Genomic DNA, 23010 nt, shown 5'->3' with positions numbered 1-23010 from the left:
TCAGCAGTGCACTGTTGTTAATATGGCAAAGACCAGATTCCGTCAGTGTTTTGACTTTGAATCTGTTTATAAGGATACACATTACTTTCTTGACAGTGCCCACCATGTAGTGACAGGGCACTTGAGAAGGTGAAGTCGCTCTTTTGACTCCTTTTGCATTCAATTTGTTGGTTATCGTCACTCTACACCAAATGCAAACATGGTAGTGGTTTGGAATGGGAAAACTGTTTACTTTTTAATACAGTGCGTGTTAAGGCGAATCACTTGGATATCTGTTTGTTGCAGATTTTAAATAAGCTGGAAAGCAGCTTTTATGGGAAGCCGCCATGGACGGAAACATGGAGAAGTCCTGTAGCTTTTTTTTTAAAGCAATATGGGGGCTGCCAGTGTCACACTGGCCTGGAAGAGTCCAGAGAAATATCATGTTTTAGTGCTGTGTCTGAAGACCGACCCCTTCCACAAAGTCTGTTTTCATGATCACAACAGTGAATTAATCGATTATTTTGATTACAAAGTATTGTACTTAAAAATGTATCTCATGCATCAGCAATGTACCAAGGACTGAATATAAAGCATCAGTGTACCAAGGACTGGCTATAAAAGCATTATGTATGTATTAATTACATTTCGAGGCAGAAACTGCGGCACATTAGGAAGGTAAAGTCAAAGATCTGGTAGGAGCTATGAATTTTCGTACTGGTGTTGAGTGACCACATGACACTCCCAACACCAGTACTGAATGACCACAGGACAAAATTCACAACTACAGAACGTCGTTGAGTTTCATAACACTGCGGTGATATGTATTTTACACCGCAGAATAAAATGAAATACAATAAAAAGAAAAGACATACTATGGCCGAACTGCGTGCTTTGTTGTGCAGTCTTATAGCAGATACCATAATCATAAAAGAAAATGTAAGAAAGCCATGCAATAAGACAGAATAAACCAGTCAGTCTTGAGTTTCCGGAGCATTTATGAACTAGTGTTTTGCTTTTCCATAAATTTATATTCGCATCAATACATAATAAATAAAACATCAACATTTCGGTGTAGTTTACAGATAACGAGAATATGGGTGGTGTATTTTAACTTTTACTTCTTGCGTGGAGGTCTCTGAAACGTGACTTTGAATAATTCTTACTTTTAGTTTTCTGAGCAGTGCTGTCAATGTTTATATTAGCCCTACTGTAAACTGCAAGCAAGATGCTTTGGATTAGACAGACTTTGTAACATATGATTTAACTGTGTTGTCTGCACTCTGTGGTTTCTATTTAATTATTTATTACTATTTGCTATATCGACATGCACATGTATCCTCAATGTGAGATGAGTATGATATATTAATGAACGCTATTACCACCTAATGCTTAACCAGTTGATGTTTTCATATTCTTCTGCATTTGCATACTTGAGTTCCAGGCCTGCTTCTGATGCCTTACCAGGGATTGTATGCCTCTTTGTACTGTTAAGCATACATACTAATAATGTCTTGCATTCTGCATCTAACTTGAGAAAAGGCTCAGAGGTCTTTCTGTAACATTATGCTTCAGCTAGATAGAGTTGGAGCATATAACTGATTCAGAAGCAGTGATCTCCTGATGACAGCATATGTAGCAACATGGTCAGACTCATAAATTGATTTCAAGCACAGACATATTTACATGAGTGGGCAGATCTTCAAAGCAGTAGTGCAGAGTACGCCATTTGGCAGTTCAAGTGAAAAGATATTCAAGCAGTTTAAGATATGTTAGAACATACAAATATGATGTCAACGTGTAAGTAACTATGTAAAAGTAATATGAGGGGGATGCATGAATTATGAAATAACCTATTTTTGGCCTTTTAGCTAGGCTCCAGTGTAATTGTGGTATTCTCACTTTAATTGTCTTTATATCTCACATTGCTGTTTCTTCCAGTTTAGGCCTTAGTTTTGTGGCAGAATCAATATGGAGCATGTGTTTTTTTTTCCAGTTTCAGCCAGCTTTTACCCTTGTGTATTCATATGGCTTGGGCTGACATAGGATTGAATATCACTTGTATAGCACACAGCCACAGATGTCCTCCTAAAGAGAAGAGAAGTTGGCTGTGCTTCCCAGTTCTCTTCAGGCAGCCTTAGCCAGTCCCTGTTTTTAGCATTTTTACATTACATTCTCAGTAATATTTTAAAAATCAAGTAGTTGGAAATCTGACGAATCATGCAGATTAATTATGACTGAGAGGAAATCTACCTTCTATGATTACTCTCTCTTTCTGAATTTGTACTCTTTTCTTTTTTTGTCAATCTTTTCACCGGGATGTGCCTACAAATGGTGTATATTGATCAGTGTACTACCCCAACAGACAAACTAAAGTAAAATAAAATTGCAATTCTCAGCTTTAACCCTCTCTGCCAACTAGCCTTACTTAGGAGATGCATCACTACGCATGTAACTTGTACATTAGCTTGCATTACCTGTCTTGGAATGTAGCTGAAAATGGTGACTTTTGTCAAGCCTCCCTACTTTTCTTTTCTCAGATGTTGCCTAATTTTAAAAATGTATGTATCTACCACACACAGCTACAGAAAGACATTTTTTGCCTGGTTAACTACAAGATGTTATTCATATATTTTTTCCCACAACAGAAAGTCTCGTCTGGAAGTAGGACCTTTGTTTTATCAAAGTAAGTCACTTGCATATGCCTTCTAAGTTTAATTGTAGCTGTACAAGTCATGACATGCAAGCATTTCAGAAACAGCTTTATTAACATTTCCATGGTTAAGTTGGTCTGATAGGCTTGGAGATTATTATAATAAATGTGATTGGGGGCAGCCCATTTAGTTTGATCACACAATATAAGCCATTTTTGCAGAGCACATTTGTTGAATTGACTTAGATGTCAGTGTAAATAGATTTTATTTTATGGCAACTGAAGAAACTGTGTAAATTGTGACTGTAATAGTTTGGGTCTTACTTTTAAAAGGTTCCATGAGGCCATTACACTTACACTCAGTACTTCATTTTGAAGAAATGTATGTTATATACCTAAAATTGTTCATGAGTACAAGACAAAAAGTGACATGAATCTTGGATATTAAATGCAGAAAACATCTCCTGAGTGCAATATAAAAAGTGGCTTTTCTGAAAAGCAAATGTATTTCAAATAAGCTTCGGAAATGTTTTTGAGCAAAACTGAGTACTAAGCTGACGTTCATCACCAACAGGGCATAGTAGTTTGTTTTTAACAGTTTGAAAGAGAAGGGTATTCAATAGCTTGTAACTAAAAATTGATTAAGTGACTTGCTTGAGTCTCAAAAGTATGCATGCAATCAAGATGATGGATTTCTTTCACACATGGTTGTGTTAAGTCACTGATTATGTAATTTATGTAGATAAGAGTTAACAGACCATTTTTAGATATGACCTGGGAGTACTCAAACAGCACACAGAATACTAAATACAGCTGTTCTGAAATGGTAAAACAGAAACAAAAGAAGAAGAAAAAAATCAATCCTGAAATGAGAAGGACTATAACTTTCTGGGATTGTAGCTTTCCTAGGTAGTGGAAACAGCTAATGTTCTAGTTTAGCAACTAGTTACATGATTAGGTACAGGTCTCTCTCTCTCTCTCTGTGTTTCTAATAAAGTCTACTAATAGTCAGTAGTTCTTAACAGCTTTCACAACTGTAGTCTTAGAAATTGGCTCTTGCCCTGGGGTTATCTCCTGTTTATTACTTTCTGTTTTACAAACTTGTCTATATTTTCTGCATTCTGCTTACTATTGTATGAAACTGTGTACTATATTATGTTTTCAATGTAATGACCATTTTCTAGCATGTTGTTTCAACATACATCTCATACATGTTGTAATTATTGTAATCTTAGTTATAACTGTCATGTGATTACTTTTGTTACTTAACTTTTGTAGCTTTTCTTCTTGGGCCTCTGCTGAGAAATGACTGCTGCCCAGTTGGACTAACCCAGTTAACAAATGTCAAATAAATAAATAAAATACAGAACTGGTATAATACTTTTTGGAGAGAGAATGGGTGTGGGTCCATAGTGTAAAGTGGGCAGAGTAGTGGGGAATGATGAAATACCTAAGAGATGGGTAAAGGAAAGGCCTCTGGATTTAATACACTTGCTCTGGGGCTGACAAGTCTGTGAACGGCTTCATCCTGTTGTGTTGCATTTGACTCCTGGAAGCCGCCATATAAGCATGTAAGCAAATCAGTATCACGATTCACAGATAGCCCCATTAAAAAAAATAGATAAAAACTTGAGCTTGTGGGTTTCCCTTGGCTTGCAGTTTAATAAACTAAAAATGTGCTTCTTCTTGGTGACTGTACTAGAACTATGGTGGTATTTATTTTGTACAGGGTAGGGGAGGGTGTATTCTTGAAAGACAAGGGTGGGTAAACGGTATGCCTATGAAAGAGCTGCACATCATTTTTGCAACATTCAACTTTAAATGTTCGTGCTATTTCTGTAACCCTGAAATGTGCCCTTGTTCTGCATTTTGTTTAGTTCAAATAGTAAAACAACTAATTTGATCTCTTATTGGACAGGCAGCATCTGAGATATGTAATTAATGTAACTGCATGGAAGCTGCTGTGCCAAACGTACTTAAGGTTGAGATTACTAACTAAGCAGTACCTCGCAGTATGCTGTGTGATTATATGTAGAGGAAGTAAGGAGTTGTTACAGCATTAATACACTGAAGAAATCTTTCATTGAACATTAACACGTTTGTAATTTTCAGCATTGTTTTGATGCGTCCTGGGGGCCAGAGTAAGCATTGTCCCCTACATAATTGAAGAACCTGGAAAACAGAGAGCAGACAGAAAGTGTCGCACAGTCTCTTTAATGTATAGAATATTTGGGTGACGTAGTTTCCTTTTATTTTCATCACACAATTTCAGCAAGTTACAATATGAGTAGACTCGCACGTTTGTAAAACGGTGTGAGCAACATATATCGACAAAAATAAGCTGATCTTCAGCGCAAAACTTGTAAGCTCCATTGTATACCACCTTTCACACTGGCTACACATTTCTCAGAGAAACAAGTCAGTAGTGGAGTTCCCACTTCAGACCCAACATGGCGTCGTAACGTCAGTTTACTGTTTATCCAATGCTAATACAGAACATCTGTCCCCACGTGGGGAAGCCGTTTGCGGATTGGCTGTAGTTAGTCCGTAGCTTGGTCTGTGATTCGGGCTGGGCGTCTCGGGCCCTCGTGTTATTCGTCACTGGACACTTTGTGTGTGGTATTTGCGGCAGCAACAGTAAGGTAACAAGGGTTGGAACTACGGTCGGAAAGGAAACGGGCTACGGAGGAAGCTTGTGAGATCATCGGCCGGTGATGGGAACATCGTTTACGATTCTACCAGTTTAGAAAGTCGACGGGGACTGTGATATTAAAACGGTACTGTACGGAAAGATACCACACCGGAGAGTCGTTTCCACTTTGGCAGGCTATTTCATCACGGAAAAGGGTCACGGTATTCTTTGACGCTGTTGTTAGGCATTACGGTACTCGGGAGTTGTTCTGTAGGGGGCTTTTAGTAGCACGGGCTTTGGATAATAACGTCGGGAAGGGCAGGCGGACCCCGCCATAGCCCATGAAAGGAGGGCATCATGCGTGTGAGAAGGTGGCTTGGATGTTAAACCATAATATATATACTATGGCAGCGATCCGGATTCTTACAGAATATTGTATGGCTGACTTGCTCTTGGTTTCAGTGTTTTTGGGTTCGAAACCTTGCTTCGTCTAAGGGACGATCCGGCTTGCAGGTTCATGGTTTTAGTGTGTTGTTTTTTTGACTCCTTGTTGATCCTGGGAGACGCTTGGGCTGCACCCATCTGGATTGCTCCTGTACCTGATCGCTGGCGTCGAGGTTGGATTCGTTTCTTTGTTCCACTTGTCTTTCTGGGAAAGTGCCTTGGCTTGTCTGGTTGGATTTATACTTGAGTGGATTCAGTCTTAATTCAGGAAGGGGATCCCGTTCCAGACAATGTACCCACAAGGAAGGCACCCGGTAAGTGTTGTGGGCTGTTGATGTTTCCTTGGATTTTTCTAACTGAGAAGGTTTTGAAGGTTGCAGCTGTAGCTGGTAATAGGATCTGACTGGGGGGGGGGGGGGGGGGGGGTGTAGAGATTCCTCGAATGTGTATGTGCGGTTAGTTTCATTAGCATACTTCTGTAGCTCGGTAATAATGCTCCACTTTCTTCTTCAAGAGTGAAATTGTGTGTGTGTGTGTATATATATATATATATCTATCCACTGTCTGAAAAGTGTTGTGCAGGAAACTTCCAGTTTGTGAGTATGTGCAATTGCCATGTTGTGACCTGTTTGTCTTGGTTAAAGAAGTTTGCTGTCATAGATTTTTTTCAGTAGAATTATTATTGTATATATTTATATAGATTAACTTTATTTGGGATTGTAGTGTATGCAAGGGTGGCTAGATGGAGTAGTGATGAACTGGTTGGTGGATGTCTGCATCACTGTGATGGATATGGTGTAAATTAAGAATGATTGTGGAGGCAGGCAACAGTTCTATTGTGTATACTGTACTGCTCACTGAGTAGATGAATTTTAAGTGATAATGAAGATGGAATGGCAGGAATTGGTGTCCGTTTAGATATACCACTGTTGTGGTGATTGGGGAAGTAGTTAGTGGGTTTAAGGGCTTTCAGAGCACTGTTCCCGCAAATATGCTAGTGTGTATAGGTACCTGCTGTAAGTGGTGGGTGTACTAGAACAATCATGGATTCTTATTTATTTTATTGTGAACCTTTTTTTGCATTTAAGACAATTGATTACATGTCAACTTGTAGAGTTTTGCACTTTGATCTTGAATGTTTTTTTAGTGTGATGCACACACCTGCTACAGGAAACCTGCTGCTACTACATGACAATCATGTCATTTTATATTCCAGGCTCCTCACCAACCGGGACAGCCAGGCTTTAAGTTCACTGTGGCAGAGTCTTGCGATAGAATTAAAGACGAGTTTCAGTTTTTGCAAGCACAGTATCACAGGTAAGGTGCTGTTCATTATTTGATATTTTTAAAAAAAATGTTTAAGTGTTGGAGTAAACACAAGTTGGAACACTCACAAGAACCTGGCTGTGGAGGAAGGAGATGAAAATTCATTTCTGCTGTACTTAACTAGTCTGTATCAGCTTGTCTTAGTTTGCATTTATGTGTTATGGGTTGCTTTGATTGTTTTACTCTTGCTTGGACTGAAAGCATGTTAGGTAGGCTGACAAGCATCCCATTGTTGTTGTGATATTTTTAAGATGGGATTGCTTTGCAGTTTTTATTTGTAACGTACAAGGCAGTTTTATTAGTTAACATTTTGAAATAATATTGGTTTCTTGATGGAAGGCACTAGTAGCTGGTTATTTTCAACTTCTGTGCTTTTTGAAACATTTGCATTTTTATATGCACCTGGATATTGTAGTTTAGAGCAGTAGAGTTTTGGCAGCTGGAAAACAGCGGTTTAGTTCTCAGCCTTATGTATGCTGTTTTATTTTAAGCAGAATAGTTGAATTTGGCTGTTTTAAAATGGTGACAGTTCTGTAGCATCAAGAATAATGCAGGATCTGCACAACTTGATAGAAATAGTTGAACAGATCAGCCATTCTTTTTTTGAAACGAGTTGAACAGATTTGTAAGAATCAGTATTGTTTAGTGTACTAATGTTTAATAAATTCTGAAAAAACTATATTAAATTGATGCTATGCTTTTCTTATGAAGATAAGGTGGTAGCAAACCATAAATCCCTAAATTATTTTTTTACAAATGTTTACCAGCATGAGTTAACTGATTTTTTTTTTTATGGAGGGATTGGTTTCATTGCAATTCTTGCATCAAAATGCAAAATCATTTTCTTGGATGTAGAATTGCATCGCAAGTATATGTCTTTCTGGTTTTGAAGAATTGAGTAAAGAATACAAAATCAGTTTGGATTGTAGTTCTCAGTGTGGGGATAACATAGTGAATGGACATAATCCATGACTGGAATGTGAGTGAGTAGGTTCTAGCTAATGTGCTTTATACAGGCATCTGCATTTGTAATTTGTGTGGGTGTTGCTCGCATGGGTGCATGTTTTGATTTGATTTTGGTTAACTTAGGTAGGTTTACTGGTCCTTGAACCTTTTAAGACAAGACCCAGACCCAACGGCAGTCGCATGCTGAGAGTTGCACTGAATAGTACAAACTGTAGAACAGAGTATTGCAATGTGCAGGTTTATATAAAGCCACAAGTAAGCAGTCACTTTCAGAGGACTTGCATTAGCCAAGTAGTCTCACTAATGTTTGCCAGCTGTTAGGGGTGTCTTAAAGTTTTGGAGAATACTCTTTACAAGGCCCATTTTGGTGGTGTTAATTAGGCGTTTTAAAGTTTTTTTGTTTTTTTTTTTGTGAGAGGACTGAGCGAGATGAACAGTAACGGTTTACCACAGAACTGCAATATTTTGTCATTTTCTTTCCTCGTACTTCCTCAACATTGTCTTTCTTTCCTGTTTGTTACTGTTGTATGAACTGTCAATAGTCCATTCTGTTGTTGCAGGCGGTGCTATCGTAGATCTGGGTGGAATAAGGGGGTTGGTTGTACATGTAATAATACATGGTGCACAGATAGTTTAATCCCTTTGTTTGGTAGGATCACTTCTAATTAACAAGAAGAGAGGTGGTTTACAAAAGTAATTGTGTGTATCATTGCTGTCATTGTTGACTTTTGCAGGACTTGTTAAGTATTTTGTTGTATTGAATGTATGTATAAAGTTTAATCTGAAAGTGTTATCAGTCTGTGATATAGCTGTGCCAAACTTTGTGTTGTGTTGCTGCATCTTCTTTATCGAATACATTTTTTTTTTGGGGGGGGTGCAAGCATTGTGCTGATATCATACTTTGTTTGCGTAATATAAACTTGTGGAGAGTGACCACTTTTATTTCTGTTGCATTTTCAGTCTCAAGGTGGAGTACGACAAACTGGCAAATGAAAAGACAGAGATGCAACGACATTACGTTATGGTGAGAATTTTTTCATTTAATTTTTGTGTATAGTGTTGCTTAGTAGTTGTATGTGCCATTCTTTGCTGCCTTTTTTTCTGTGTTAACCTCTTCGGATCTAGGCAGAACTCTGTAACGATTAAATAACAGTTTATGACGCTGGTTTGGGTTGTAATAGTTTTTGCATTTGATATATTTTTGGATGTACTGTTAAATGTCCTCATTTGTTGCTAGTAGGATGAGGTGTATGTTACAGGACAGGCCTGGGAAAAAAAGCTATTTAAAATGCATCTACAATTTTGGATGGGATTTATATAAAGCTTAATACTTCACTTTGCAAGTACTGTTTGATAAGATTTACTGTGCTTTTACTTCACAAAATGCATATTTCCACCTGCTTTCTTTAGTCATGTTTAGATTATTGCTGTGGTAGCCTGTGCACATTTGCAGTGTGCTGTTAATTTTTTTGGTGAGCTTTTCAGCTTTATCAAGTGTGTATTGCACGTTTGTGCCACTTTAGAAAGTAAACATGGTATAAGGCAGATCTGTATTAGTGGAAAGAAACATTGTTCAGAAGTCATAGGAAAATGCACACTTCGATACTATTGTGTGGTTTGTGGTTTCTGATTTCTAACGGCCATACATATTGCAGATGACTGAATTAGTATTTCTTCCAGCTGCTGCAGTTAGTTATTGATGTATTTGCAGGAGATTATTTTTCTCCTGTTTTTATGTAGCATCTGTCCAGCCTTAGTTAGGAGTAGATTGGCAGCAAACATTTGGTTAAAAGACGCACACAATGTGTTTGTGGTTGAGATGTTCTATCTCAGGGAGTCAGTTAACTGCTGATATGGACTACTACAATGGTGGTGGTGGTTGTAAGGTTGAGGTAAGTATGTGTGTCAGTATGAAAGAAGACCATCTTTCCTTGATCGGTTTTAACCGATGTATTAGTGCGGGGAAATTAAGGCTCCTAGTTAACTAGGTTGCTTGTACTCCCAGGTTACCCCTGTAGATTTGTGCCCAGTGTTCATCATAAGTAACCGTAATGCACTGATATGGTATGAGTGTGTTTTAAGTACCTTGGGTGCAGTACGAGGCACAAGGTTGGAGGTGACAGTGTAGATAAACTATTTAATGACGACCTGCACACCAAAGAAACAAGGGTATGATAAATTTGATCTAGTGAAGTATTAATAAATAATATAATCTGGTGGTGTGTGTGTGTGTGTGTGTGTGTGTGTGTGTGTGTGTGTGTGTGTATGTGTGTGTATATATATATATATATATATATATATATATATATATATATGTATATATGGAAAGTATGTATAAATACAAATATTGTGCACTTTGTGAACTTGCTGTGACTTTCAAGACAAATTTGTATGATTTATTAAAAGTAAAGAAGAGCGGTCACTGGATTTATATCTGCTTTGGACAATAGGGCACACGTGTTGGGAGTAGTTGCTATGTTTCTTTATCGATTCCAGGTAGAGATGAAGCCTCTAATACTGCCATTTCCTCCATCTAGCCAAATTGAAACTTGACTGCTTTAATTATGTATATATACATTTTTAAGTTGCTTTAATTGTAGATACCACATTTTGTCACGTTAAATTAGTTCTTTTTTCTGTAAGTTTTACAATGTAGCACCAGTGTCTACATGAGCAGTGAAATAGTTATCCCTCCCCTCAACACAAATGGGCTGATTGAATAGTAACTGTGTCTGGGGGAGATGAGAACAAATGAAAGTAGTGATTGGTAGTAGGCTCATTGTCTGTATTTTTGTGTAAGATGTACTTAATATGTCAAAGATCATGCGTACTCTGTACAGTTTGGTCTTTTGAGTCTTGTACTGTCCTCAGAGGTTAGAAGTAATGTATTGGCTACTGTGTTCTGTTGTTTGCATGACAGTTTGAATACCGATTGCAATGCTACGATAAAGTTTCATGTGCAAAAACTGTTCTGGTCAAAGAAGCCATTAATGCTGTTTCAAATGCCATAATAAGTTTACATGAGTTGTATTGGTTATATTATCGCAAGGCCTGAGGAAGGGTGTTCTTCTTTCATCTTTTCCCAGTTAGGGGTCAAAGTTTTATTTGTTTTCTGCTTTTTATATAAATGTATTGCTTTATCTAAGTATTGCATGTTGGCTTGTTGTTTGGTGCAGTGATTGAGGAGCTTTTGGTAGTGGCCTGCGATGGGTCCCAAAACCTCCACAAACTTTCAAGTGAGGGCGGAGTTCCCTTGAATGTCCTGTTGTCTTACTTTTGGTATGTCATAGCAGGTATGGACAGCCAGAATGTGTGCAGTAATTGGATATGTCATGATTTAGACTACAGAAATGGTTTGGGAGGTCATTGTTAATTCTGAACCCCTGACACACACACACACACACACACACACACACACACAGCAGTCAAGGCAGCGATTTTCTTTGAGGTAACAAATTTGTTGGAACTGAAGAGCTCTTTTCCAAAATGGGATGGTCAAGTTAAACACATGAGTAATACGGTTTGAGGTGGGGGGACACTGCTCTAAAATTGATTGATTCGGAATTATTTTAGGATTTTTTTTTATTCTAAGCATGTAGTTTAGACTGTTACCAAATTTTGAAATTTTCAGTTTGGATGTGTCTTCACTGCTTAATTAATCATATATTTTTTTTTCCAGTATTACGAAATGTCGTATGGGCTGAATATTGAAATGCACAAACAGGTCAGTTTTTTTTTCCAGAACAGCTATGCTTTTACATGCTGATTTGCATACAGATGCAACCAATATCTTCGCTAAAGTAGAATAGTTTAAATCCTAGTTGTTCAACCCCCCTCCTCCCCGATCTTCGGAGAAATAACAAGTAGTTTATACATATTTGTTCTGGTTGAATTTCTTCTGTTAAGGTTGTAAAACTTTTTGTAAAAATGAGTGTTTTATGTTTGCGGAAACAAGTGGCCTGTTGCATACCTCAATATCAGTAAGGTCTGTTCCTTGGTTTATTTTTAAACTGTGTCTAGCAGCGCAGAGTGGTGTAAAGCCGAGTGCTAAACTGAAGAGAATAGTATGTGTTCTGCCATTTCTGAAACTGGTTCAGCAAATGCAGTTGTCTGAGAAGTTTCCTTCCTGTCATGCTGGCTTCTGTTTAGTGTGTTTGGGTATAATTAGCTCAGTTTATCGAAGCAAAATGTCAGTGGAAAAACGCATCTCTAATATTTTAATTAGAGTAGATAGATGTAAAGGTTTCCAAATGCTTGACACTTTTGGAGAAGGTGCATTTTTGATGTCGACATTTTTTTTCTTTGCTTGAAATTGCTTATATTCACTTTTGCTATGTGTGTATCTCACTGATTAAAATGGTGTCTTCTTTTGAAGACAGTTTTGTTTTCCTAATGGGAGATTGAGGCACCTAATAAAATGTGTTTCATGAGGACAACATCATTATTTTATTTTAATATGTATTGCAGGGTTAGGGTTTGAGCTCTTGGCATTTCACACACTTTCAGTGAAGTGAGCATTTGGTTATCGTATGTCTCTCCTGCTATTTAGGGTTTTGAAGGCGGAGAAGTTGTTCCTGTTTACGTGCATTGAGCAGTGGTGTTAAATTTCGGCACATGTGTTAAGAGACCCTGAAGGAAAAATGCAAAGTGTTGTTGCGGAATGCAGTGTGTGATCTTGATAAGATTAGAGCTAAGGAGCCTAAGGCAGGGGACATGCTGGTTAAACTTAAAAGGAATGAAGTTATTACAGAGATTAAACTAGTTAGTTGGCCACTTGGCTTTCTGGCTGCGAACATGGGTGCTGGATAAGGACTGAATGAAGTAGATGGGTGGGAATACCATAGTGTCATCCTTTGATAAATGAATCACTGGTGAAGCTACAGCTGTGTCAGAACAAGAACACAATTGTTTTCAGTAACCGATGAGCAAGTGAAACACTTTTCGTTAATTTCTTAGGGCTGCTGTTGGAGGCAGCATTGCATGCACCAGCAGGTATGTATTTTGTGTATATTGAGACTTTTTTGGGATCAGCAAAGTTATAGTGTGTGTGTGTGTGTGTGTGTGTGTGTGTGTGTGATGTATATCATAAACACACACACACACACATACATATATATATATATATATATATATATATATATATACACATATACATACACACGTTTGTGTGTGTGTGTGTATGTGTGTATATATATATATATATATATATATATATATATATATATATATATATATATATATATAATGTATAATTTTTACTGCAGTCATTTCAGTTTGGAATGTGAATAGTCTACCTTGAAACATCAGTATGCTTTGCTTTTGTACAGAGGGCAAGGATTTTATTGTTTGCTATGGAGACTTGGAATTAGGTACCGAGTAAAAGTACAGCACATAAAAGCATTATTTTACTCCTGAAGTAGCGTGCTCTCTTTTTTTCCCCTGTTAATTTTATTTAATATAGTTGTGCTGATTGTCTCTTGTATGACATTAGTGTCCACTGCCAAGTAATTGAAGTCGGGACTTATTCTGAGATTGTGGTGTTGCAGGCATCGTGAACAACAACTTTTACATCTGGAAGGATTTAGGAACCATAGAGTGCCAGTATTCCTACGTTTACTGCTGTGTTTCCCCTACTCATATTTAAACATTGTGGTGGTTACTTAGTCCTCACACCTGCAAGTGCACATTTGGTGTGAATGCATGCAATGCCTAATCGGTTCATTTTTGGATTCTTTGAGTCGAGTTATTATTCTGTTTTATTTGAATTCTTGGCCCAGAATTTGGCCATTTGAGCTGTCACCTAATGTATTTTGGTAATGTGTAGCCCTGGCAGATGTGTGTAAATAGATGCATGTATTTATCTTATTTTACATTTGTTAACTGGGTGGTAGGTGGGTTTTGTCATAAAACCCCTTTCTACCATAGCCCTTACTACACAATTGTACTCTGACGACGCTGGAGAAAAAAAAATGTTACATAGAAACTGTAAGGTTTCTGACTGACAGAACAAGTGTTAACAATATTGATTTGTGCATACCAGTACTTGGATGTGGAAGGGTTGAACTGGTAAATGGGTCACTTGTCCTGTTGAAACATTAGTTTTATTGCTAAAATAATGTTAATTTAATGGAGTTGTGAGTTTGTTTCCGCATGCTCACAAACACAACACTTTTAAGGGGAAAAAAAGTATGGTACTAGTAAAACCTGTCGGCACTTTAATCCCCGAGAATAAAAACATTGTTTTGTGATGTGGATGTTTATCTCTGTTTTTGTAGCTACTGATGCACATCATTTAATAATTGAAATCACCTGGTCATATTTTACTTAATGAATTTCATCTAAAGTCATCATTTCTGAATCCTGAAGGTATTTTGAATACGAGTGGGTCTAGTTTTTCTCTGTGCTACCAGCATGTGAATAAGGGGCATATTTTAGATGAAATGAAACACATTTTAGGTATATTACAAACTCCATAGGTGCCATGCTTGCTCACCAGATTTTTTTTCTTCACATTTGGCTATTTGCTTTGTACTGGATTTCTAATTATTACTGATTTGTCACTCTCTCCTCAATGGTTGTTGTACATTTAGATTTTGCTGACAGTATCTTTGCTTTTAGGTCATTTAAAGGTTTTGCATTCAGACTAAATGTTTCTTTGGTTGAGGTCTGAAATAACATTGTTGAGTAACATGAGATTGTTTTAAGGATGAGGGAGGACGGCCTGAAATATCAGCTGACCTGTATTGGTGGTTGGCTTGTGTTTATCCACACACAAGCCAGTAGACTGGAGGCTTGAATTATTCATTTGGTATGCTGCCCTGCAGGCCTTGCTGTTTTGTGATCACATCTGCTTGGAATAAGCTCTGAAGCATTCTCCATCTTTACACCACGGGGACTGTCTAGCTGCAGGCACCAAATGCCTCATTTGAGCAAGCCTTGTTTTTCTGTTGCGTTGTACTGTTCTTTCCCAGAAAAGTCCTTCTCAGCAATGAAAAAAATATATATATTACAGTGTAAGCTGGAAAGGGAGCTGGGTGAGTATGCATTAAGTTCTTACCTGAACTAAAGTTCACGTAAACCTGTCTGACAAAGGTAATTCAAGAGCTCTGTTTTTTTTTTTTGGGGGGGGGGGGCTGCTTTTTAGCCTTCCTAGTCCTGTAGTAAGTTGTGTAAAGGTTGTTCCACCTCAAAGGCACATGGTATTTGTGTTGTATAAGTATTGTCATATACTTGGAGAGGGGTTAAGTATAATCGTTGGAAATAGAAGACCTTAAAAATCTTTATAGATTGAACATTGAGAAATACAGTGGCTCCCATTAGATAATGTACAGGGTGAGAGTAGCATTGAATAAGGGCAAAAAAATGATTGCTTTAAATTGCCTTGAGGGTGCACACACACACACACACACACACACACACACACACACACACACACACACACACACACACACACACACTGCATTTTTAGATTGGTACCCGAAAGAAGCTTTAAGGGCATGATTTTAAACAACTGTATGGGGTATAACCGTTTATGATACCTTGATGACTTCATCATGTAGTGCTAGGGTTAATGACCAATACAAGAGACTTTGTACCCTAGCTAATATGGCAAGTTGCAGAGCCACTGACCAGGTGTCCTGAGAGCCTGCGGACTTCTAAATTTAATGTGTTTTCTCATCTTTCATCAAAATATTTAAGCAATTTCTGTGAACCTATCACTGGAATGTTAATTGTTATAGTTTCACTTGAAAATAAAAAGGCTCCCACACAAATGGCTCACATTTTTGCTCGCATATGTGACTTTTTTTCTTGTACTGACAGTTGTGTAGACTGTGAGTTTTGATGTCAGTAGGTACTTTTAACATTGTTCTTTAGTAGAACAAATGCATAAGGAGCACGTTTGAACAGAGCGAACCTGCAGTCTTGTTGGCAAAATTGTGTTTTTCAAGCACAGTTAGTATAGAAAATTAAAATGGTTTCTGCATGCTTTTCTGCTTAGAGTGTGTGTGTGTGTGTGTGTGTGTGTGTGTGTGTGTGTGTGTGTGTGTCCAGGACCCCTTGTAGCACAGAGCTGTAAGTAGTCGAAGCTGCTCTGGGACATTGGCTAGGGTAGAAAGCTAGCCTGTTCTGACACAGCAGTCCTGTAAGTGCAGTATCTATTGTAGATATACTGTCCTTTTGCACCCTTCAGCGTATTTCCCTCTCGGCTACAATTACTGGTTGTTTTTCTTCTGAATTTAATTCTCATCACTGCGTCTCTGTCTCTCTCCCTCCTTCCCTTATTCTCTCTCTCCACTTGCTAATAGTGATAGCAGCCACAATAGCTTTCAACATGCCAGTGACAGGCTGTTTGAAGAGGGCACTTGAAGTGGTACTAGACAGCTGAAAGTACCCGTAATTGTGTACCAGAGTGAGAACTGCACAGCTCAAGTGCCTTGTTTTCATGTGCCTAAAGAGACAATATCCTGTTTTCATCAAACGTTTAGTGGCCTGTATCTGCAAGTGATATCTCCCCCCAGCCTTTGTTTGTATGATGTTGTAATTGCAGTTGGTCTTGATTTATCATTTATGCATACTTGGTTTTGCTTTGCTGGTCTTTGTTTCCAGATACTGATGTAGTATAGTTATTGTAACCACACTGTGTTGATAGCTAATTCTTGCTTCATCAATAAACTGGCAAAAAGAGATTGACACAGGGTATTGCTTGATACAACATTGTGTCTCAGCCAGCACACACATGTACAGTTTTGATTCTTTTATCTTCATGGGAGCAGAGCTTTTGAATAAAAGTCTATCAAGTGCATTGCATTAATTTGCAGGATTTTGCTTGGAGCAAACTCATGTTTGTGTCTGAGGGTGTGTGTTAAAAAAAAAAAAAAAAATCAAAGTTCGCAACTAAAACGTCTCTGGCTCTTCCCCAGTTAATTACTTGTATGTTCTTCCTTCCCCGGTCAGTTACTTGTTTCCATGGGATTTTCCCCATGTACATTTGTTTTCTCATCTGTTCTTGGAGCACTGCCAAGACAGTAATTTTTATTAGTAGTTTTGTACTGTCCTGGTTCTTGTCTCCTGTTTCATACTTTAGTTGGTCATGTTTAGGGATTCTGACTTTCCTGTGTTCTGTAAAAGCTGATAAAAGTAGAATATTGACAAGTACAGACTTGTGTTTCATGTATGACTGTAATGCTTAGAACGCAGTTATTTGTTGTGAAGTTGTATTTGATTTGCTCATGCCGGTTTTTAGAAGCCTTGTATTCCTCAGGATGGTTATGGTGTCAGGTATTCCCTTGGTTTGAGTTCTTCTTCCAGGCATTCCATCTTTAGAATCTGTGGCTTGTAGTTTTTCACTATGCAAGCAGAAGAGTGTTTTAATCTGCAAATTAAATTGTAACCCCTCTCCCAAAAGTAGCGTCCAATATGGGTTCTTTAGACAGCTGTGATTCTTTAGAGTTTATCTGTTGCCCTTCTGTATTTGCAACAACTCAAAGAAGATGTTTACATGTATGGAGTGAAATCTGGGTCTATTTTCGTAATGGAGTTGCATCTCATTTGCCTACTGTGAGATATTGAGCAAGTAACTTAACCGGACATTGCTCCTAGGTTACTACTGAAGAGGCACCGTGTGTTTAGTGGACTTAGATTAACAAAATGGGAATCATCATTGTCATCATCATCAAACCTTGTGGAAATTCAGTGCAGATGTGTACTTTAGCAAGTCTTTTTTTAAGTACTGAGAATACTAGCTCATCCGTTCCACTAGTGCAGTGATAACAGACAGGAGGACCGATGATAACTTGCACATCATACATATCAGCTGCTCGTGTCAGGTTGGAGTAGTAGGACATAGATGATCAGTTGCACACATACAATCAGCTGCTCATGTCATGTTGGAGTAGTATGCCTTATTTATAGCCATTCTTTTAGAACTCAATGCTGCCTTGTCGAGTCTTAAGTTGTAATGGTGACATATCCATTTCTGAGTAGTAGTGTTGTTGAGTGCCTAACTCCTCCAGCTGGCTTATTCACATTTTGTTTAATCTGGTTTTTAATTAATTTTGAGTATGTAATGCTTGTATTTTAGTAGTCATGTGTCCTGTTGATGTGTGGGAATTTTTATTGTAAGAAGCACCTCTGTTATCGGTCCATACACACAAAGCCAATTTACACTTTCAGTCCAAGACTTTGCTGCACCTCAACTATTAAGGTTCATAGGTAGGTACTAGGCTATCGGCCCTAGGGCCCATACAAGCCTAGCCAAAAAATGTACCCTGGCTTTCGCCACCCAAGAAAATTGTTTTCCTGTGCCCCTGTTGAGCAGAGCCACAGAAGTGATCCCCGGGGTGAATTTCCCATCCAATCATCAAGATTTTTCTTGAAGAGTGCTAATGAGGAGCTCTGTTTGACATAGGTAGTCTTTTCCAGAGTATGGGAAGTCTCTGGGACAGCAATCTATCCCTCCAGCTTGTTCTGTTTATTGTGATGACAAGGTTTAGGTCCCTAGAGCATGTAGCTCGGAGGGATTGGGATTTCTTTAAGTGGAGCATGTCCAACAGCTCTGGGTTTGACATAGCTTTGTATGTTAGACAGAGATCGCCCCTGAGTAGGCGATATGCGATGGAGTAAAGCTGTAGTTTTTTGAGACTGTCTGCATAGGGCATCTGTTTGAGGCCAGTAATCCTCTTTGAGGTATTTCTGTGGTCTTTCCGGTTGTTGTAGATGTCTTGTGAGGTACATACCAAAAGGGGCGTTGTACTCTATAATGGGTCTAATGAGTGATGAGGAGAGGGCAACAATGACCTCTTTCTTTCTGGATGAGAATCCTTTTGTGATGAGATGAGCCACGTAGAAGGATTTCCTGACCACTGTGGCGATGTGATTATCAAAGGAGATACTACTGTCCACCTGTGTCCCAAGGTCTCTTATCACATTTTCGGCATTAAGTAGACTACCAGCTATGTGGTAGTTCATGGGTACAGAGTTTTTATTAAAGGGGATGACAATACACTTTTTGGCATTGAGCTTCAGGCCATGGCTTTGACACCAGGTATCTGTCTCAGTGAGGCCCTTTTGTAGTTTGTCCACATCGTTAAGTAGGTAGTTAAAGTATGCGGAGGTTGTGTGCGTAAGCTGTGTTGCTCAGTGGACTTTTCTGGTTAACTGATGTCTAAAATAAAAATAAAGTAACATTATCCACCAGAACTTGCGGGAGAAGCCTTGGTATATGAGAAAAAAATGATGTAGTGAATTTTATTGGTTTGGGTTTTTTTATGTCCTGCTGCTGTTTGGGATACCTGGCGGTTTAATAACCCACTGTTGCTCATGAAGTCTGCTGTCTTATTGGTTTAATAGAGAACTACATGCATCTCTTCTTTTGGTGTCTAGTTCATCATCTTTGCCTGTAAAAGTGATAATGTCTTATTCTGCTAGGGAGTTTCTCCAGTCTTTTAACATTCAGGTGTCTGTCGCTCCACACGTGCTGTGTTGGGGAGGTAAAACTTTCCCAGGCTACTCTTGCACTTAGTCCAATCCATAAAACATGCACCTGACACCTTCTTTTCCAGTTTCTTTAGTCTGATGTACATGTTAATTTGGATCCTAAATAACTTTGTTACTTTCAGGAAAAAGAAACGAGATTACTGTCATTTTCCTTGTGTTTTGAGTATAAAATATATAAATATAAATTAACCATTTTGCTTGGTTCATTTTTATTTTGATACTTGTTTTGCTTTAGTTTGAAGTCTTTTGTTTGTCTTGTGCTCTAAAGGAGCTGCATTCTCATCCAGACTGAGATGACGACTTTGTCATGTTTTGGGGCTTCCTTTTTTGCTGTCATGTTTTGTTCATTCATAAGTGTGATGTAGCAAACAGTTATATCTTTATTGCTTAGGTACTCAGAATTTATCTGAATCCTGTAACTTTAGTGTCATATTTAGTGAGGGAGTAAAAGTAGCTCAGTACCATCTTTTCAGAATAGTCTCCATACCACTGAGTTGATTGTGTGGTTGCTGTTGACAAACAAAAGTAGTTTGTTTATGTTTAATGTGTTGCTTCTCCTATAAATAGTTGTTTATTTGGGTTATATTCAGCCTTTTAAGAGACCTTTCTTTACCTAGTTGGCCAAGCTTGTTAAACAGTTTATCTTTAAAGCTAAATTTCTTAAAATCAAAGCTGTGGTGCCTTCTGCAAGTACTGATGTCCAAACGACTATGAAGGAGGACTCTCCACCTGCTGCTTGCCCTTTGGAAGTGGCAGTAGTGGTGTCTCCTGTGACTGGTGGTGCTTCATGGGTATTGTCTATGCACACCCTAGTTTTGGGGGGGGGGGTGTGCATTGTGTTTTGTTCTACTTCTGTAGTCCATATGTCTACTGTTGCTCCAGAGACTAGGCAGAGTTTGCTGATGCCATTGTACAGCTTCAGCACAGGACTGGGGAGTACACATTTTCTATCTTGGGTTACTCCTGTTTTTGGCTGTGAATGTGAAGATGTTTTTTCTTTTGATCAATGCCTACTGTTGGGTCTCTGACACCTTTTATGGCATTGCCTTTCAGCACCGGTGTTGGTTCCATTGTTGCTTCCTTTGGACCCTATACAGTTCGGTTCCCGCCAGCACCCGGTTCCACACTAAGTTAAGCATGCACCAGTGTCAGGCATTTGAAAGACCAGTGTCGGTCAGTCAGTCAGTGACCGATGATGCTGTTTGCCTTCTAGACAGGAGGCAATGTCCCTAACTACTTTGTCAAGTGAAGGGCCTTCTTCAGTTCAGTCAACCATCTGAGTGCTTGATTTCTTCCTCTGGTACAGAGATTTTTTCGTTAATTCCAAGGAAAAGGACCAGAAGGTGTCGCATTGATCCTTGTTTGGGAGATGATGCTGACAGGCTTGTCCTCCACAGTGGAAGCTGAAGCATCTGCAGGTTCATTGAGGTATTGTAGACAATGGAACGGAGGGACTTGGGGGTAGGGGCTCTTTACTGCAGAAGAGACTTCATACTGCTTGGCAATCTCACTAATCCATTTTCCCGGGTGCTTTCTCCTTGGTGGATATTATAAGAGATGCAGTGAATGCTGTGGGATAAGCAAGGTACTGTATTCCTACATTGGAGGAGGTGCAAAAGATTTTTAGACCTCTACTGGGTAACCAGGACACTGGATGTAGGGATACAAGGACGTTATGTGAGTTTTGTAGATCTTTACCAGGTTGTGCTTTATGGGTGGGGACCCCTGAATTGGATGTTACTGTTTCTGTATTCACACTAAGAGGGAATTCCCAATCCTTAATTTGCCTAATAAGGAATCTTCAATTGCTGGGAAATATGACTCTTTGCTTTCTACACTTTGTGACTTGAGGCACTGAATTAATCTACCTGGATTTATTTTTATGTTTAATAGGACATCTCAGCCAAAATAAATGTATATTGCTGACAATCTTCCTTCAGACTTCTGCCTGTTGTATGGCTAGCAACAACCTGATGGTATTGGATAAAATTTAATACAGCAGAGGAAGTGGCCAGAACAGTGGAAGCTGATATAGTTATGTGTAGACACGCCTAACTGCACCCGAGTACACTAAGGCAGCATTTTATGGATGTACCCTGTTGGAGATCATTGCTGTTCATATATAAAATTGACTGGCTAAATCAGGCTTGAAGGAGAAAGGACAGTACCATTCAACTGCTAGGGCTGTTTTTCACAGTCTGCAGCATTTCTTCAATAGGGCACAGAGGAGCCATAGAAAGCAACTTTTTGATGTGCCTTCTGGACCCACAGCAACAGAAAGCAGGATCGCAGGTGTCATCAGCATTGCAGGTGAGGAGCTGTGGATCTCGGCATTTTTAGAGTCAGAGATTCTTTTACAGGTGAATCTTGAAGTTCATTCAGAAGGCCATGGTGATATTAGTGGCCCTATTTTGCCCTTAACCAGTGTGGTACCCCTTAAAGAGCAGGATTCGTGCCAAGTTCCCTGTCAAGTTACATCTTAAAAAGAATAGTCTGTTGTCTTTAAGGCAGAATGTATGAGTCATCCAGCTGTAAATTACCTGTGCGGCTGCTCCCTTTCATGGATAATCTGAGATCAGAGCTTTTTGAGTAGGTTATGGATAGTAAGTCATCATCCAAGAAGCCTTCCATTAAAAAGATGTATGGGGCAGGTAGAAACAGTTTTTTTCCTTTTAGACTACACATCACAACCTGCATCCCAATTTATTCACATTGCCTATGGTCCTTCAATGTTTGTTGGAAATTTTTGTTAACCTTGGCTGTTATCATTCAAAGGTACCTTTTTGTTCCTATTCTCACTTTCTTGCTGGATAGACATCATTTTCTCTGTGACGGCAGCCCGTAGGGTCTTACAAGCTTTGCGTGTGAAGCTTTCATGCTTAAGAAGAAATATAACCCTAACCCCCCCCCACACACACACCTTGTGGACATACTTTATTTTTCTGCCAAGCATAGCTAGAGTCAACACTCGGTCACTATATCAAACGTACTATTTTACTGTAAAGAGACTACTAAATCTGTTGCACTGTGGAGACGTCTAGCTTGGGTATTATGTGGATACATCTAAGGCATTCAGGAAAGAAAATCAGCTATTTTGTGTTGATTCTTAGAAAATTGGTTGCAGTCCCTAGGCTGTATCTGGCCTATTAACTTTGTATTTCGCTTGTGCATCGTTCACTTGTTGAGCTGAATGCTCTTTCAGCTATGGCTGTTATAACTTCGGCAGCCTTTTTTCAGAAGGAATCTGGATGACTTCTGAGTTGATGTGGTTATTTCCACATCCAGATCTTTCTTTGTAGAGCAGTGGTGAATAAGAATGTGTTTCTTTGTAGGCTGGTCACTTCAAATTTTGTTTGTATATACAGCAATTATTTACTCGAAAAAACTCCGATTTCCTTATCTGAGTTAACACTCCTTTTTTCCATTTATGGTTATGTGTTTGGGAAGGTTTGTTGCTGTGTGCATTTCACTTGGTCAGAAATTGGAGATGGGCAGACAGGGGCAGAGAGGTGCC

At 38.7% G+C, this 23010-nt stretch overlaps 1 protein-coding gene across 13 annotated transcripts in view; it reads left to right on the top strand.

Moving 5' to 3' along the window:
- The first annotated feature begins 5144 nt into the window (after nucleotides 1-5144).
- Nucleotides 5145-23010, top strand: part of TLE3 (TLE family member 3, transcriptional corepressor) — a 230508-nt gene continuing 212642 nt past the window's right edge. For 8 of the 13 annotated variants that reach the window (XM_044077687.1, XM_044077686.1, XM_044077693.1 and 5 more), the window contains exons 1-4: nucleotides 5151-6022; nucleotides 6925-7025; nucleotides 8961-9024; nucleotides 11680-11724. In XM_044077687.1, the coding sequence (XP_043933622.1) occupies nucleotides 5999-6022; nucleotides 6925-7025; nucleotides 8961-9024; nucleotides 11680-11724 (234 nt within the window). In that variant the 5' untranslated portion in view covers nucleotides 5151-5998. Of the gene's footprint in view, nucleotides 6023-6924; nucleotides 7026-8960; nucleotides 9025-11679; nucleotides 11725-23010 lie in introns of all 13 variants that reach the window. The other 5 variants (XM_044077689.1, XM_044077688.1, XM_044077691.1 and 2 more) reach the window with 3 other exon arrangements.

Source organism: Protopterus annectens, chromosome 7.part0, assembly GCF_019279795.1.
Source record: "Protopterus annectens isolate FY-2018-M chromosome 7.part0, PAN1.0, whole genome shotgun sequence".
Lineage (NCBI taxonomy): Eukaryota > Metazoa > Chordata > Ceratodontiformes > Protopteridae > Protopterus > Protopterus annectens.
This window is presented reverse-complemented; position numbering and strand designations above follow the sequence as displayed.